Source organism: Argentina silus (assembly GCF_951799395.1).
Source record: "Argentina silus genome assembly, chromosome: 2".
In the NCBI taxonomy this organism is placed as follows: Eukaryota; Metazoa; Chordata; class Actinopteri; order Argentiniformes; family Argentinidae; genus Argentina; species Argentina silus.
In genome coordinates this window covers 12,067,671-12,086,563 of record NC_139656.1, presented here as the reverse complement: position 1 = coordinate 12,086,563, position 18,893 = coordinate 12,067,671, and the positions used below count along the sequence as shown (strand labels likewise).

The following is an 18,893-nucleotide window of genomic DNA, read 5'->3' as shown; positions in this document are numbered from 1 at the left end:
CCTCTTCCTGTGTGGTGGGGGCTGTTACATGGGGCATTGAGGAAGAGGTCAGACAGGCGAGTGTTAATGTGCCAGTACCGGACGGCTGTCCACCGGTTGTTGGTCCCTGTCTCCCATCACATTTAGGTGATCCATTGGGCTCACACCTCCCTTCTCTCCTGTCACCCTGGTATACGGCGGACTCTCTTTGTGGTCAGGCATCGCTCCTGGTGGCCGTTCATGGAGAGAGGTGGGACAGTACGTTGGCTGCCTGTCCTGTGTGCACCCAGAATAAGGTCTCCCGATGCCCGTCTTCTGGTCTCCTGAGCCCGCTCCCTGTGCCTCATCGCCCCTGGTCTGACATCTCTCTGGACTTCGTCACAGCGTTACCCCCCTCGGAAGGTAACACCACCATTCTGACGGTGGTGGACAGGTTTTCTAAAATGGTGCACTTCATCCCTCTGCCTAAGTTGCCGTTCGCCAAGGAGACGGCAGAGGCAATGTTGTTTCATGTGTTCCGTATCCATGGATTCCCTAGGGATGTGGTGTCAGATCGGGGGCCACAATTCATCTCTCGGTTTTGGAAGGCATTCTGTTTGCTTCTCGGTGCCACTGTCAGCCTCTCCTCCAGGTACCATCCCCAGTCCAACGGCCAGAGCGAGCGGCTCAACCAAGAGCTGGAGACCTGCCTTCGGTGTCTCGTGTCTCAGAACCCAGCCACTTGGAGTAAGCACCTCCTCTGGGTCGAGTATGCCCACAACACCCTGCAGGGGTCTGCTTCTGGTCTCTCCCCATTCCAGTGCACCTACGGGTACCAGCCGCCACTGTTTCTCCCCACCTGGAGACGGAGGTCAGCATCCCCTCTGCCCAAGCATTCATTCGGCGGTGCTGCCACACCTGGAGCCAGGCTCAGCAGGTGCTCCTTAGAACCTTGGCCTGGTACAAGAGGATGGCGTCTGCGAACCCCCGCCCCCACTTACCGGTCCGGGGCAGAAGGTATGGGCTGTCCACTCGGGGCCTCCCCCTATGAGTGGATTCCCACAAACTGGCTCCCCGTTTGTGGGTACCTTCCCCATTTCTAAAATTATTAACCCTGTTGCTGTGCGGCTCCGACTTTCCAAATCTCTGAGGGTGCACCCTACCTTTCACGTGGCCAGGGTCAAGCCGGTGAGAGTCCACTGGTTCCTGCGTACGTCGAGGTCGGGCCGTCAGTACCTGGTGGTCTGGGAGGGGTACGGACCTGAGGGGAGGTCTTGGGTTCCCATCAGGAACATCATGGACCCTGACTTCATCCGGGAGTTCCACCGAGCCCATCCTGATCTGCCTGGGGCGTCAAGTGCCGTCTCTCAAAGGAGGGGTACTGTAACGTCTCGTCCTGTTTCTTAGTTTATGTTTCTCTTTGTTTCATGTTGTTCATTTATTGTTTCCTGTTTATTTTTGTGTTACTCACCTTATCTCTCATTTCAGACACTTCACCACCTGCTCTTGTGTGTTTCCCACCTGTGTGATTGTCTACCCTGCCCTGATTGGCTTCACCTGTTCCTCATCCTTCCCTGTGTATTTAGTCTGTGTTCCTGTCTCTGTGCCAATTTGTCTTTGTACTTTTGTCATACGTCCCAGCATTTCCTAGTGATGAGTATTCCTGGTTTTTGATCTCTGTGTGTGTTTTTGACTTTGCTTTTTTGCCTACCCCTTTTCTGCCTACCTGTGTACCAAACCCTGCTTCGCCTACCCCCTTCCTGGATTATCTGCCTACCTGTGTACCAAACCTTTTTGAAAGTAAAGACTAATCTATTGGATTTAAGTTTTTGTCTCTGTGTCATGTGTTTGAGTCCTTTGCCTGAGTACTCCTGCCATTACAAAATATGTATGCCTCTCCTGGTTGGGTCTTTTGTGCTTCAGTGGCAGTTACACATTAAACAGGATTCTCTTTTATCCAGACGCGATGCCACTGGGCATATGCCACATTATCAGGATCAACAGTGTTCTTTTATCTGTGAAATGGGATATGACCTGTGTGAATGCAGAATGAGGAAAAACTATCACAAAGTCTCTTTCTAGCTCCACACACACAGTTTGCACATACAGACACCATTGAGAGAGCGCCTGTCTGGTCTCCAGACTACCGCTCATCTGTTCGGCTTAGAATCCCTCCCATGCCGAGTTTGCATCCTGCTGGTAGCAGATGGAGATATGAGAGGTTAAACCCCCTGAACCTATGTGCCGTCTCACCGAGCTGGCTCACACTGTTACAGACAGACCACATTCAGCTGCTCTTCTGCCCCTCACCAGCTGGGGAGCAAAGCAAGACCATGCCACCCACGCCACACCGATGCCTTGCTGAGCCCCTGGCACAGGCATCTGGGCTCATGTGTCTGGGTCTTATCTTAGGCAACCACTGGCGCCATGCTGAGAAGCCTGCCATTGGCACGAGCCACGGCCTGGCTTGAGCCTCTCTCTCCAGGCAACCCCCACAAGCCAGCCTGAGGCCAATGCTCCGGAAGCCAGTGGAAATACACAACACAGACACACACACACATACACACACCCCTACAACCATAAGGCTGCAGGCAGGGAGAAGGAAGGAGGAAATATAGGATCCTTATCTGGGAGAGGAAATGTGAGGTATACAGTGACATGGTTCCACAATGGACCGTGTGTAGTGGGGGTGTAGGAAAGGGGATGGGGGTGAGAGTGTGTGTGTGTGTGTGTGTGTGTGTGTGTGTGTGTGTGTGTGTGTGTGTGTGTGTGTGAGGGGAGGGACAGGAGAGCGACAGCTGCAGAGGATGTCCTCTCCCTGAGGGCTGGAGCAGGCGTCAGGGCAGGGAGGGCGAGTCAGACCGACCAGCTGCATGGCCCTATGGACTCAAAGACAGACCTCGGCACAGACTCAAAGAAACTAGGGAAAACATAGCAGCGATTCAGGGCCATGGGCCTGTATTATCTGTGAGGCAAGTATGGCACTACCTTTTAAACATTAGCCAAACCCAGCCCTGCCCCGAAGAGGACTGAGAGGCTGGCTCATTCAACCTCTCCCATCTCCTCTCCAACTCTTTCCAAAGTTGTAATCAACCTACCTGGTAAAAAAACAAAGAACAGGTAATTAATCGCTGCCTCTGTATGTGCTTAGCACTACTGCAGAGACACCAGACCAACATATCATAAGCGAGATGGCTTTTTTCAGGCACAGCCAAGCCAAGCCAAGCCATTAAGGTATATGATACCACTCCATATCCCCCTATTCCTCATCTCCAAAATGTGTTGTTTATGCAGAATACTACTTCCCTAGCACAGTTGATTGCCTCTTTATGTTTTGCGGCTGAAATGCCACTCCACAACACAACTTCAATCTTCTCATTTTGAAGCCAAACCCATGAAAACGTGTAGCTGTCTGTGAAGCTAGCATAGTGAACAAAGCAAGATGAAAAGGTCTCCCTTTGAGCTATGCTCTCCATTTAGGTGACGGACATTGGGCTTAACAGCCCTGCCCGCAGAACCAGAGAGCAAACGATGTTGCATTTCTGTGGAGGCAGTCAGGGGAAATTAAGCATGAATATTAGGTTAGGGCTGGAGCCTTGGAAAACAGGACGCACGCCCTCAGGTGTTTAAACGGTGTCTAGAGTTTCACTGACTTTTACAGTGAGTGAGACTTTTTTTTCTTCAGCTGGTTCGTATTAGTGCATAGAGAATTGAGTTTTGTGTTATGGGGTTTTGAGAAAAGGGCAAAGTAAATGAGAAATTCCTGAGATGGTTGGAGTTTTAGGGTGAGCAATATTGGCAGGGGCTATGCTCCAGTGAAGGATGGTAGAGAGGATTACACTTTCACTTTCACAAAAAATTCTGTGGCTGCTGTGTTTCCAGGCTTATTTGAGAGATAGAGTATATGGCCAATCCGTGGGCAAAGAGCCAATAAAAGAGCACCCCTTTGATTCAGTTTTGGATTCTGGAAAAAATATATCTTGCTGTCAACACTGCATATTGTTTAAATGTTTATACACAGACATGTTTGTCTGCATGGTGGGTTACCTGTAGCTTCCTCAAAACCAGTGAAAGAACCAGGTAACAATAACAAGCTGGAAAAAAAACTGTCCAAATATGAAATTAGATATCATAAAAAGATCTGCTTGGATATCTTCAAATGACCTGTGTTGTCAAAACCGAATTACATAATGAAATCCTAATGAAATACCACATCAGCTAATCTAATACTGAAATCAAATTGGCCCGTCCATATTTCATTAGAGCGGAGCAGATAGCTGCCGCCCTGCTGTGAAAAAGCTGGGAGGCTGCCATTGGAAAACATTCTGACAGGGTTTTGTATTTCGAGGTGAACATCTGCTACCTCGAAGCAGCTATTATTGCCAGCCCTAACTTTCCCTCTCCACTGGCAGTTGTTGTTTTCTCTCGCTTGAGCTGTCACCTACCCGCATTATTAAACCCAGTCGGATTCACTCGCCTCTCTAAGAACGACTGTGACCTCGTTCTCCAGCTCCGCTGTGTGAGAGACAAGAGATGCAGTGCTCGACTAGGAAATCACCTAGATAGAAGTCACCTAGGATCAAATTACCATTCTCCCTAGCCCAAACTTTAAGGGAAGAAAATTAAAGGGATGCCTGCATTGGGAGGTAAGAGGAATATAATGTATAAAATATACTTTACAATTAGAGCTAATGTATTATAAATCAAATGGGTTATTGGTGCGTGATAGGCCTACTGTATATACAGTTATTGTAAAGCATTTTGAATAATGTCACTACCTTGATACACTTTTTGTCACTTTTATGTCTCACTATCAGAAAGGATGTGTTCAATTTTGCTAGCATATCGGATGTATTATAAATCAAGCTTGCATAGACCATGCATCATTTCTGTACACTCCATTCCAATCAAATGTATAATTGTACTAATTCCTGCCAATTTGGAGCGAAACATGTGAGAGGCAAAATGGCTGACAAAACACAAAAGACACTTACTTGCCACCTCCAGTGACGCATTACGACTGACGGCCTCTCCCAGGTAGTTGCGTGCCACACAAACGTAGACCCCCTCGTCTGGCTTGCTTCGTCTTCCGTGTACAATGCGTAGAAAGAATAGTGACCCGCTGGGCAGCAGCATACGGTGAGAGCGAGGGTCTTCTCTGTCTGTCTCCACTCGTTCTCCATCTTTGTACCACTCCACCATGGGGGAGGGCCGCCCCTCAGCCTTACAGTTGAGGGTGGCCGGTTCGCCTTTGGACACGATCAGGTCAGAGGGGTGCTCCACGATCCGTGGGGGGGCATCCTCCAACCTGGGTCGAGAGCCTGGTGGTGAGAAAGAGAGAGAGGGGAAGGGTTAACAGTGGACCCTGGTTAATACTGTAGTGTGCACTGCCCAGTGTGTAGTGTTCTGAAAAGAGTGGATGGGGGGTTATATAGTGTGTATTATAGTACTATACTATAGTGTGTTATTATGTAAACCTCAAAGAGAGAAGAATAGGGGCTTAATATCAACTACTTGACAGTAAGGGAGAAGGGATAGAGTTAATATGGCCTTCTGTTACAGAAGAGACATAACACACAAGAGTACAACAATTCAAATAACACACACAATCAATTCTCCCTCTTCAACCTTCTCCTTCAAGTATACTGTATATGTCAACAACAGCAGGAAAAGCAACATTTTCAGCCAATCACTTGTTGTGCAATATGAGGATAAGCTCTCTACGCATGGCACTTACCATACATCGGGCATGCATATCAACTGGACGGCTGAAATTACATGCTCTAAATTCAACATTTATCAAACAAAACATTATCTCGCGCTGAGGGGAGAAGCATGGAACGTATAAATAAATAACCACGTCTTGGGTTTTTCCAATTCACAGGAATTCAAAATTCAAAACAAAGTCGAATTCCAAGGGTCTTTGTTTTGCGCAGTTGAAGAGGGAAAGAGAGAGGCTAACAGAGGAAGATTTTCAGAGTGCCTAGAAATTGCTTCTCTTGTGTTGGTGGGACAATTACTGAATGAATAACAACAACACAAACACAAGCACCGCAGGCAAGAGAGGAATTTTCAAGTTTTCCACGAATTGGGGATAACACAGGGAGGTATGTCTCCCGATGTTTGTCAGAATAATTACAGAGATTCATCCTGATGCCCATTATCCCTGCTTTGATAAAGGGTTAACAACTCAAAGGTGAAATGCTTTTAGTTGATGGAGGAGATACAATAGCCTCTGATGGGCCTCTACTCAAACCAATTACCTTCTCTTCTCATAGAGGGAAAATGTGTATCTCTGGCTGAAAGTAGTGGACCTTGAAGAAATTTCTGATGAAATGTAAAATAGCTCATTTCATTTGTTGGTATCTTGACCTCAGTTTACAGCCTTTTGGCTATCTTTGCAAACCACTGATAGGCCTTGAAAGCAAACCTGTCATGTTCTAGAAATCTAAAGCTACGTACATACATTTCTACTCTTCGAGCAAAAACTGTGTGCCTACACTATGTGTCAGGTATTACATAGAATCCAATAATATGTTAAATAAAACAAGAGACCACTCTGTCTGTTTGTGTATTTTCCTTTCTCATAGAATAAAAATTAAAACAGTCATGGTTCCACAAAGTCCCTCTCTTCCCCATAGGCTAAGAAATAGTATAGAACCAAAGGTGCTCTGCTAATAGCTTTTAGATGCAGCATGTAGTAGGCTGTACAGACCTAGGTTTGAGGGGGGTTGACGGGCGATTGTGGGGGAAAACCCAGCAGGACAGGGGCTTTAAGAGCTGACCTATAAATATTACATGCAGGGCTGGTTAGAACAATCCATGTGGAAATGTTAAGTGAAGGTTTTTAAAGGGGAAAGGACAATGGTGTGAGACTGATCTAAATGTTATATAATGGTTTTGAAAGGGGTGGGACACAGAACTGTAAATTGAGCTAAATTCTATGCAGAGGTTCTTAAAGGGGAAGAGTGACTAAGAGGACACTGAGCTAAATGTTAAGCAAACGTTTTTAAAGGGGAGGACACATGGATTTAGATTGCGCTAAATGTCATGCAGTTTTCGAAGAGGGGAGGATGCATAACTGGGGAGGATGAGCTAAATGTTAGGCAAGTGTTTTGAAACTGAGCCATTAGACTTGAGTTAAATATTAGGCAGAGGTTAAAGGGTACGGTAAGCTTTACACACTACATCCCTGACGTCAAACTTAAATAGGTAGTGGAGGAGACCATAAAAGGTGAACTAAAAGATTATAAACAACTGGAAAGCATGCATGGGTGTCCTGAGAGGGGGAGACATGTAGCTGGTATATCTGGGATCTCTAAGGACCTATTACCTCCTGGCTCTGCTATAGAGTGGCAAGAAAGCATTGACATCAAAGCTTAACATGAGCTAATGAAACCATAGGAAAGCTCATGGAGTTGACCCTCCAGGGATCTATAAATAGCACAGACTGTGAATAAAATAAAAGACAGAGAGCTTGGGCTCTGGATGTGTGTCCAGATTCCAATTCCCAAACATGTAAGGAGAGGGTAAAGCAAACTGATGGACATTTTATTGGCACTGTAATGTGTGGTTAATACAAAGCACCAAGATGTCCATTAGATTGTGAATCCCAAAATTACCTGAGTAGAAGGATTAGGGACTTTGATGTTAGAAAGTGATGAGCAACTTGCCTTTGAATGCCCTCATGCACAGTAAGAACCTACAGTGGGCTATCGTGTGTGATAAGCAGAAAAGTACAAGAGTACTTTTACCGGCCGGATCTACTAACAGATAAGCAAATTAATGTGTGTTGAAGAAATGTGTGCACATGCAATTTCCCAATTTAGTGGGTGATCTACTAAGAGAAAAAATGCAAATCAGCACAGCTGCAAATTGTTAATTTGCATATGGTCACCGCAATAAAAAAAGGTTGGTTTGTGTGTTGATACTTGCCTTCCACTTGAAATGTTGGGACTGGGGGGCAAGGCAGACACAAGACTAGTGGCATGATATATTTACGTTTTACATTTGCTGGGTCTGAATAAAAAATAACACTTTTGAAAACATAAGCTACCAGTTCGAGGAAGATATGAACAGAGAGTTGACAGAATCTGTGTTGGATATAGTTAGCAATGGTTAGCCCCCAAACCCCTGCAAGATCACTCCGCTCGTCCACCTCGGCTGCCCGCCTGGCACCGCCGCCTCTACGTGGATGCAGTGGCCGCGCTACTCGGTCACGGTTTTTCACTGTCCTGGCACCCCGCTGGTGGAATGAGCTTCCCACTACGGTCAGGACTGCAGAGTCACTTCCGATCTTCCGCCGTAGATTGAAAACCCATCTCTTCAAGCTCCATCTTAACAGTCCCTCCTAAAGTCCGCTTCACCCTCACTACCCCCCCTATACTAACCCTAACCCCGAGACCTTCTCCCCTGCTACCCCCCTGTACAAGTTCTCTCCTGCTAATAAAATATATTTTAAAAATAAAAAAATGTTTAGCCTACTGGCATTACGACTGCCAATGGCCCCTGGTGTGAGCACTGATTACTTTGTCTTATGATGACTGTTGGATAGATGATTCGCTTACTTAAACAAATGTATTGTTGTAAGTCGCTTTGGATAAAGGCGTCTGCTAAATGCCATAAATGTAAATGTAAATGATGCATAAAAGCTAACCAGTTAGGCTTATATTTTCACCTCTGAATTCATACAGTTGTTATATTCAATATATATGTTACCTTATCATATTGGAAAGCCATGGCGCTGTGTAAGTGCCTGCTCGCCGTCTACGGCGTCTTTCCCGAATTTGGGTTGGCCTGGAGCCTTTTTAATTCATTATCTTTGTCCGGGACAAACTAATTATGCTTGCCATTCAATTACGCTCATCCTTTATTTCATGTAATCAATCTGGAAAGACATGACCAGCCTTCGGTATGTTCCTATGATGTTTTTCTGCATATTCTAGCAACTGTAATTTTGGCCATGTGCTGGAATAATTTAAAGATTTGCTTTTCATATGCAGTAAATACCACACCCTATCACCAATAAAGTTAGAGCTATCAAACTTGGGACATCACAGTAGGTGGCTCATTTGCAACTATCACCATAGTCTCCTCCTCAAATGTTGCACCTTCTCATTGAAACTCCCATAAATGCATATGTATTAAGGCTTTCTCTTATCACACAGAAAATGCTTTTGCGCCAGAATAGTAGATCAGAACTGTTGTTTGTTGCATTAAATCAGAGTCTTTCATGCATGTCTTGTATGCCCAAAATGACAGGGACAAAAAACTACGATGAGGGCATCAAAATGACCCGACAGGGGCATGATGTGCATTAGGATTAGCTAATCTCTGGACATTTCTTAGCAGGGGAGTAAGCCTTTATACAATGCTGCACTGTGGTGGTGCATGGGAGAGAGAGAGAGAAAGAGAGAGAGCAAAACAGATACAAGTACAGTAAGTGAGTGAATAGCCTTCATAGGGGTGCAATGTCTTTCTATAATGGAGGATGGAAAACTGCTTAGGCTGCGCTTTTCTCTTCTTTAATTTAGCGAGTGGGTTGGTCTGACCTTGTTGTTTAAAACAAGACCGTTTACCAGTTCTAGAATGGCCCTCACATCATCTATTTTACAATGTCTGTCGAGTGGGCTTTTAGCGCTAAGCAGATTGTTCTACTTCTCTGGGAAGAAAACAAGATCTGTACAGTACATCACCAAAACTCCCACAAATCACTTAAGTACTCTCTTAACCGACATTCTAGTGAAAGGAGGATAGAAAGGGCAAGTCATTTCAGGTCAAAAGGGGTAACATTGTTTTACAGATATAATAAAGATGCTCACAATTTAGCGCAACTTCCCACAAACTGCAAAGAGTACAAGTTCAAACTTCTTCTCATATTTTGAAAATATTATGAAATAATGGTCTTATCACAGAGTTGATAAAAGAAGCTAAACTTGGGTCCATGACAGCATTAGCAATTTTATTTAGGTTTTCTTTTTTGGTTGTGAGAAAACTTTCATGACATATCTCTATGGCAACAGGTCCTACCTGACCACCAAGAGGTTAAGGGTCAATTAAATAATTGTCTTCTTCATTCAAGCATGTGAGAAAACTGAAAGGTCAGCTGACATTAATCCTATGTCCTGAACTTGATACAGCTAGCTTGCTAATCATCCCCACACAGCGTGAAAAATATCTCACACTGTAAGTATGATATATGAGGTAAAGCATGTGAAAGATTCTGCATTCTGTGTCCCTGTGGGACAAACATAACACACATGACATCTTAGCTCAGTTGAGTCTGCTACTTTGACATGGTGAGAAATGTCTTTAATTTCCACCTGAGGCTCTTGAAATAAATCAAACCAGAGCTATCTATTGAAACCCTAACACCTCAAACCCGTATCACTCTGTGAGGCAAGAGATTAAGCTATGCTCTTACAGTGTCATTTAAAATCATGGCTAGCTAACCCCCTGCACTGCACTCAACTCAGCCCTTATTCTCAACCCCCTCTAATAAAACCTCTAACTTCCAGTGTCCACGGATAAAAGGACCCTTTCACATTTTAATTCCAGTACAGTTGCTATAGATGTGGTTGTCATTGGAAAGCTCAGATGGGCTGTAGGCTGAAGAGAGGCAACAGAGAAGAGGCATGGGAGAGAGAGAGCAACAGAACAGAAAATAACAACTTTCTTATTCTTCCTTTCATTGGCAATTTTGTTTTGTTTCAAACAGCCTTCTCTCTAACTGGAGTTTGTTGTTTTACAGCCTCCCTCCTCCTTCTCTTTCACCAAAGCCTGGGAATTGATTTACAAATGTGCACTCATTTCCCTAAGTTAAATTGGGAGAGGGAAGCGGGGGGTGGTGGGGGGGGGGGGGGGGGTTGGAGTGTTTGCATGAGAATACAAACTGCAGGTCGTAAAGCCATGGCCTTCATAATTGAGTTTCATGATGAGAGGGGGCTAAATGGGGCAGGGTCAACTTTCTAAAAGGAAATTGCTCTTGTGTTTTCTTCTCCCTCTTGGGGGGCTTCCACAGTTTCATTGCTGAAGGCCCTGTCTTTGAGTGGGGACTACTGTAAGGAGGGCTTAGGAGAAGAAGCCAAACTTCCATGACAACTCAAAATATGGCTATGACTCACAGTGTTGACACCTTCCAGGGAACTGTGTCTCTGTGACTTACATGTTTTGGGAAACAATAACAAGGCACTTCGCTAAAAAGAGCTAAAGCTTTTTTCTCACCCAACAGGAAAATATATCTTAGCATTGCAGAGTATTCCAAAAATGTAGTTCCCTCCGCCAAGATAGGTTGAGGGGCTTCCAGTCCATTTAAGATTTGATTTAGTTCAAAGTAAAGAAATCACTCTGGGGGTCAACAGAGAGTCTTTTCGAAGAGATTTGAATGTTTACTTTGCTTTCAAAGGGATCTCCATTTGAATGTGCCTGACCAAAAAGCAGTCCTTTTTCTCGACCATTTCAATTTGGAATGTCAATATTGTGGCATACTTCGACAACATAACAATAATCACAATAGAAAATGTAGTGAGCATCACAGTAGTATAAGCACTGCACCACTTATGATTTGGCCTGATTCTTTCAAGTGCTAATTTTAGAGTGCTCTTACAGTATACTAACAGGGCAAGGACAACCAAGCACAAACTCAGAAGTGTTTAAAAGCCAGAATACAAAATGTACCAGCCTTCAGTCTCACGTTTTGTCTTCTTGGGTTTCAGTAGCTCCCGACAACAATTATTGATTTCTGTGCAGACTAAAAAGAGATGTTTTGGGAGAGAGGTTGAGAGACCGAGAGCAACTCATCTCTTTGACTTGTTGGACAGACACTGTTCTTGACTAGACTACTGTTCTAAGTACTAACAAAGAGAGGGAGATCTCAACACTGCATGTGCTAAGCTTTTCAGTCTTGTCATATTGTGTGAAGTTTACAGGGATACATAAGCATGTGCTGAAGTTAACCCTAAGCTGTGCCTAACTGATTCAATCAATGCTTCCTATTACTTTGTGTTATTATAACCCAAACGAAAGAAGAAAAAAATGACATCTGGAAAATAACTTAGCAACGGATCAGATTTCACAAAGGGCTGTCTGTCTAGGTCTATGGCTAGTCGTTTCAACTGAAAGGGGGGGGCATATATTAGCATATCGCTAATAAATAGTCCACGAGGGGCAACATTTCAGCCCCTACTTTGGGGTATGGTGTCATCTACGCGTCTGAGACAGAATCCCAGAGTGCTCCTGGACTGGGGTTCCACCGGTTGTCCGTCCACAGCTATCAGAGATAGCATCAGTTTCCTGTCTGCCCGCACTGTTTGGTAACCCATTGTTTCAGCATTCTTTTGGATTAGACCCACACACACACACTCACACACACACACACACACACACACACACACACACACACACACACACACACACACACACATACACACACACAAGTGTGTACACAAACTGTCCCTCACTCATATCCATGACCACATAGACCACACATCACCACAGAGGAGGACAGGGGCACAACTTGAACTTCCCGAACATTCTTGGGGCAGATAATGAAATGTGGATGGGTTGGTTGGGAGGAATATAAAATATTTAGCTCTTTCCTACACTGCTTAAACATTCTCCTTTTGGCTATCCACAGCAGTTCAAGTAAGGCTAATACCACCTCTAATCAGTCAGAGGTCTTCCCCTTGATCTCTTCATGCCTTCCAGCCTGACTGAACAACAAAAATACAAGTAAAAACAAAACTGCTAGATTTAGCGTTCATTCTCTCAAATTTGCCTCAAAGATTTCAAAAGTTTAACCTAAATGTAAATGTTGCTGTAAAAGTAAACAAATGCTCTACCGTTCACCATTGATGTGTTGTAGTTTGACTGATAAGATATGAACATAACAGGAAATTGTGCAAAAGTGACCTGTGGAGAAGCTTTGTGTAGGGGACAGTCTTCCCACTCAGCATGCCATGTCCACGGTCGTCGAATTTTGGGCAATATCAGGTCTGCCCATCGTGACTGTTATTTCGCCTGTTTAGACCTTCTCCTTTAGTCCAAATTTACCCAAAGATCAGTCTGACTCAACTTGCTGTACTCATTTAAAACATGAGATCCACAAATATAATTTGTCAGATGTTCTGACATTAGGCTTTTGTGATACCAATGTTCTTATTATGATTATTTTCATTATTTATCTATATCATGGGTGTAGTTGTTTGTTTTTGGTTATTTACAGGAGACGACACCAGGCAGATAAATGACTTGAAATTTAAACTGGAGGTCACTGCTCTGGAACAGAATGTAAATGAGATCAGTCATTAACCTGGGTGGTGTTCAGAATGATGAACACTCTGGATGTTGCCGATGGAAATGCTATGAATCTAGCTGACATGATTATTTACTCTACACATCAAAGATGCATGTCTTGTCTATTCTTCATAACATACAATATTTCTGAACATCTGTTCTACAAAGTTTCAACATCCCATTGAATGCAGCCCTAGTTGAATGTGAAAATATTTGCATCATAGAAAACAAGCATTGTTAGTTTTTGTTTTGTTGTATGTATGTTGTGTTTGTGAGCAATTGTGATACATTGCTGATGTATTCTCTCTGTCTATCTGTCTCTATGTCTTGTCTGTCTGTCTGTGTGTGTCTCTGTCTATCTCCACTCTGCAGGTGACCAGACTGGAGGGTCAGGTGATGAGACTACAAGTCTGCATCAGAGAACGCTGAGAAGGTGGAGGATAAGCTGAAGGCTGAGAAATGCAAGCTATAGAGAGAGATAGGTTCTACTATAGGACACAGCTGTCAGTCCAGCTGCAGAAAGAAGTAGAGTAGAACCTGTAGCTGTTGGTAAAGGGTTGTGTCTAGCATATTTGCAATAGCAGGGGCCTGTATGGTATTCAGAATATCAGACTTGCATGGATATATGAAAAATAGATCTCTGTAGAGCTCTGAGCATTTGACCCTTCTATATGCCCTTATTAAACATCTGAAATGTCCCCCATTTATGCTGCGTGTTCTAAAAACTTGAAGAGGATGTCCATTCTATCCCCAATACCAGTTGCGGTTGGTGATGGACAAGATAGATGAGCTGGAGTCCAACAACAGCCACATAACCAAACGACTAGACAAGATGAAGACCAATAGCGGCCCGGCACCAACTCCATAACTAATCACCTGGCCTGATGAAATCTGACCACCTCAAACATGCCCCTGGTAGAGCCTGGGATAGGGGTTAGAACGCCACCACACGCCTTCAGCAGGCTTGAAAAGTGGACAAGTTATGTCAATGGAGTGTCTTGTGAATGTGCGTGCCAGCAAGGATTAATCAAACTTTGAACCAGTATAAGAACTTATGAGAGAAATATGAGATGAAACTCATAACAAATTAGATTTTTCAGCACCAGCACTTTTAATGTTATGTTTCTGGATTCTGTTAAGTAAGCTAACTGACTTTAAGAATGTTGTGCACTTCACAATAGTAATGCACAGAGAATATTGTTATATATTGTCTACCAGCAATTACATGGCACCCAGGGTAAAACCAAGTGCAGAAATGATGTTTGTTAGAATGTTCTACAGTATATTCTCTGTCTGACACTGTCATGCTTTACTATTGGTGATCTATTCTGTCAAATGAATTTAGAAAGCATTCTGTTATTTACTCTTCTTAATTTTCATTGGTTTATTTTTTTGCAAGCTGCACACGCTTACCTGTCCAACCCCTCCCTTCCTCCTACAACTCTCACACATATACATACACACAATCAACACTTAGCACTTGAATGTGTAAATTACTTAAATACTTGTGTAAACATTGGAGTGATGCATAATTGTAAATAACATTGCTAATAGAGCGATTTTTTATTTGTACTGTGTCGATGTGTATGGGCTGCAAGTACATCGAAATTAAGTTGTTTTCAAGTTGTTGAAAGTCGTGAGAAAGACGTCAACCAAAACAGAACGTAGATGGACGTCTTTGTATAGTCGTCTTTTCATTACCTGAAAAATACATCTTTTGTATAGTTGTCCTTTCAACAACCTGATAAGGACGTCTTTTCAACTTTCACTTTCAACCAAAACCGAACGTAGATTGGACGTCCAGCATAGTCATCTTTTCAACAACATTTTGCTGGTGGGTTTCCCCTACCATTATGTACTGTGCTGTAGGTGTGGATTCCCCAACCTAGCTTTGTAATTGCCCACCACCCCAACAACTCTGCCTCGATTAGTTTAAATTGAACATTTTGGTGTCACTGGCCCTGGATAAGATGTTACTTTTGGAGCCCAACCTAGAGGTATTTTCAGGGAATCACTGGTGGGGAAAGAACTTGAATTGCGTCTCTCAAACAACTTTTTGAGTTTATCAACACTCCTATAAGAGACAACAAGAGAACTGACAGGAACTTATATGACAGACGACAAAAGTAATGGCATCAATGACAGCAGCTGCCAAAACCTCCCCACTCAGACAGGAGACATGTCACCTTGAGAAAACTGTTTGAATTATGAATCATCAAATGATTTCCTGTGCTGAGCCTTGAAGTGGCAGTCTGGCGCCTGAAAAATACCAAATGTCCTCCTGCCAATTTGTAGAATCTCCACCAGCTGCTAGGGTGACAGTAGGGTTTACAGTTGTGATAGGGTGAGAGTGTTTACTACACCTCTTGTTTCTATTATTGACAGTGGATTTGGAACTCGGTTCACTTTGGCAGAACCCCCCCAACACTGCTTCAAAGCTGCCTGACAGATGCGCCCTTCACTGAGGAGTCACTTTTTTTTGCAAGTAACCAGATGATGAATGATAAGATTGGCCGGTTTACCTACCACTGCATCTTATCTATTCAAGCAAACACTGTTGTTTGCTTGAAGACAACAGCTTGATATCTCAATTGTGTCTCCAAAATTGTACTAAATGCTAGATTGTACCACAGGGAAAACAACATTGTTCATGTAAAAAAAAGGCATCTATTTGTACTTATTATATTTGTGTGCCATATGTACATAATGACCTTAAACAACAACTAAAAAAACTGTTAAAAGGCTGATGGGGTATTTCCAAATAGTAGCAAGGGAAGGATATACAGTTTGAGTTGAGCAAAAAACTGTGGAGGTGAGGAATGTGTGTGTGTGTGTGTGTGAGAGAGAGAGAGAGAGAGATTCTGGAGAGGACTTTCTCTCTCAACTGTATGTGTGAGTCATTTCACAGGGCTAAAGGATGAAGAGGAAACATTAGACTGAGAGCTCCTGATGGGAGTGTACACATGGCAGTGTGCCACGGCTGTTTGAAGTGTCCTTCAGAGGGGACCAAGTTAACACTGGCCACTTCAGCTGAAGTTTACTAAGCAGACACTCAATACAACTCAATACAAGACAGTGACACACACATAGCTTTGAATACGAAAGTGTCCACACTTTCATAGGTTAACTCTAAAACACACATACACACACAATTCAAACACAAACTCACACTCCCAAAGAAATACAAATTCAGCACAAACACCCACCCACTCACCCACACACAACCACATTGTCTGTCTGTGCCACTGTCTGTTATTTGTGTCCCAATTATGTGCTGCTTCCCTGCCTGACTTCCTGACAGACTGGGGATCTCTGAGGTCTGGGGCAGGGCAGTGTGTGTGGGGGAGGGGGGGGGTGTGTGAATATGATGTCTGAGTGTGTGCAGGACAGCTCGTCTGCTGTGCTCCAGCGCCCATGCTGTCTTTATCACCACAGCGCCATGCTGTTACTCAACTCACTCCCCCTGCGTCTCGCGCGCGCACACACACACATACACACACACACACACACTCACAGCACGTCTTCCTTAGTTTCTCAAACACACACACACACACACACACACACACACACACACACAAGAGGGTGCTTTCAAAACACTCAGCTTTAGCCACTGTAAACAGTGCATTTTGAATATGGGGCCAAAAGGATGTGAAGAAGTAAGGACTATGGGGAGTAGTTAGTCGCTTTTACAGTTCAAATGGAAGGCAGGTGTGTGTGTGTGTGTGTGTGTGTGTGTGTGTGTGTGTGTGTGTGTGTGTGTGTGTGTGTGTTTGCCTACTTGCCTGCCTGCCTGCCTGCCTGTGTGGGGGTGGGGGTGTATGTTCTTGCATGTCTGTGTGTATGTACATTACGGCTGAACATGTCTTTTCATATGTATAGTACATCACCCCTGAATAATATTAACTTGCTTCTCTGATTTCATGACAGCATCACCCTAAAGATTCAAAAGATTGTCATACCGCACTATTGCAAGTACTGAGAGGAGAGAGCTGAAACCAAACCCTCTTTTAATTTTTCTAAGCTGGAGGAGGCTTTGCATATAATGAACGTGTACTGACATCACTAGAGGGATTGCAGCTCTTGCTTTAATGTGGAATAACCATAGCTGCAGCATTGTGCAATTCAATTCTCTAACCAAAATCTTGAAGTGTTTTCTTCTACAGCCCCTTTCAAGTTCTCTACAGAACATCATGTAGCACTATGCAGTATTGAGTAAGAGAGGAGAGTATGCTGCTGACACAATAACTCATTCCTTTTACCAGTTTAAGTAATGGTAACCTTACCATGAAACATATGAGTAAAATCGGTCAAATAAGATTGCACAAAACAAAACTATGAAATGCTATAAAACAGTTGAGATAGAGATATTTCTGATGAAGCTTAAGTAGACTGTCTTTACCCAATCATAGACAACTAGCCTCATACTATACAATCTCTTCTTTACAAGAACTTTATTCTTCCTTTTTCACTTTCCCCCAATGAAAAGATGTCCTCTATAACACAAGACTCACTGTGGCAGTCCTCAGTAGCCAGTAGTTTCTCTCTCTGTGTCTATTTCTGTGTGTGACCAGCGCTATTGGGTCAGCCTCACCACAACCACTAGAACTAATACCCCCAGCCATTAAGCTGTCTGCGCCTGGGGGATTTAGCCCCCTTTCCCCCCCAGACAGCGCGGTTGAGCTCTTGAAGGTCTGAAGAGGGGCTAGCTGAGTCCTGTCAGTGCCCACTGCCCCTGTGGTTTGTTGCCTTTCTTTTGATGCCCAGTGGAAAAACATCAGCTCTCTTGGTGGCATAGGGTGATGTTGTTATGCTAGCCCTTGAAATAAGAATGTGTTGTCCACGTGGAGGTGACTAGCCTAGCTATTCAGGCCTGTGGATGGTTATTTAACGGTACTCTTCCGCTGTCACTTTTGGTACTGGTGCTTGGCCCAAAGCCTCAGACTTTTGTGTTTCCATCTCCAAGAACGCCCCAAAAAAAGCCCTAAAAAAGCCCAGGGTCATGGCACCAAGGTCCTACTCTGACCTGGGACCATGGGGAGATTTATGGGACATCTTTTTTGGGACATGGGCAGGGTTTGGGATAGGCGTGCATTGCGTGCTTTGCCCTCAAATTCTTTGGCAAGGCTAGTCTATGGGACTGCTACTTGTTATCTTAGCACCTGTTTCATTTCATGGGAAATGTGACTGGCTCACCTGGCTGGCTAACTGAACAATCTATGCTAAATAAATGCCTCACATTCAACCACACAACTCCTATGCTAGTAAGTCATGTTACTAAAACATTTGCTGAAGAAAAACATGAACATTATTGACAGATTTACTGATAACTCGCCAGGAAACTCGTTTCTGTGTATAGTTTGCTCCTACCTGGTCTCCCCAAGTCTTCAGAATCACTCTGGGTGGTGGTAACACCAAAGAACACCAGTGCTTGGGCCCAAAAGTCTCTAGTGGAAAAGCGTCATCAGTGTGTTTATGATTACTGACTTTTCAAAAGCATTTTGGGCAGACTGGCTGAGTCATGCTGTAGGAGATGGATAGACTGAACAGATCATGCCAGTGCCTACCAGTTATTGACAGCCTGATTGATCTGCAGATGACAGATGGGAAGCGAGGAAGGTGGGGAGACTGATAGTGTGTGTGTG

At 43.9% G+C, this 18,893-nt stretch overlaps 1 protein-coding gene across 1 annotated transcript in view; it reads right to left on the bottom strand.

The window, feature by feature from the left end:
• robo3 (roundabout, axon guidance receptor, homolog 3) overlaps positions 1-18,893 on the bottom strand; it is a gene marked incomplete at its 5' end in the record, with an annotated part of 127,984 nt that overhangs the window by 47,467 nt on the left and 61,624 nt on the right. Inside the window, one exon of the mRNA XM_083665387.1 lies at positions 4,953-5,279. Coding sequence (XP_083521513.1) covers positions 4,953-5,279 — 327 coding nt within the window. The remainder of the gene's footprint in view (positions 1-4,952; positions 5,280-18,893) is intronic.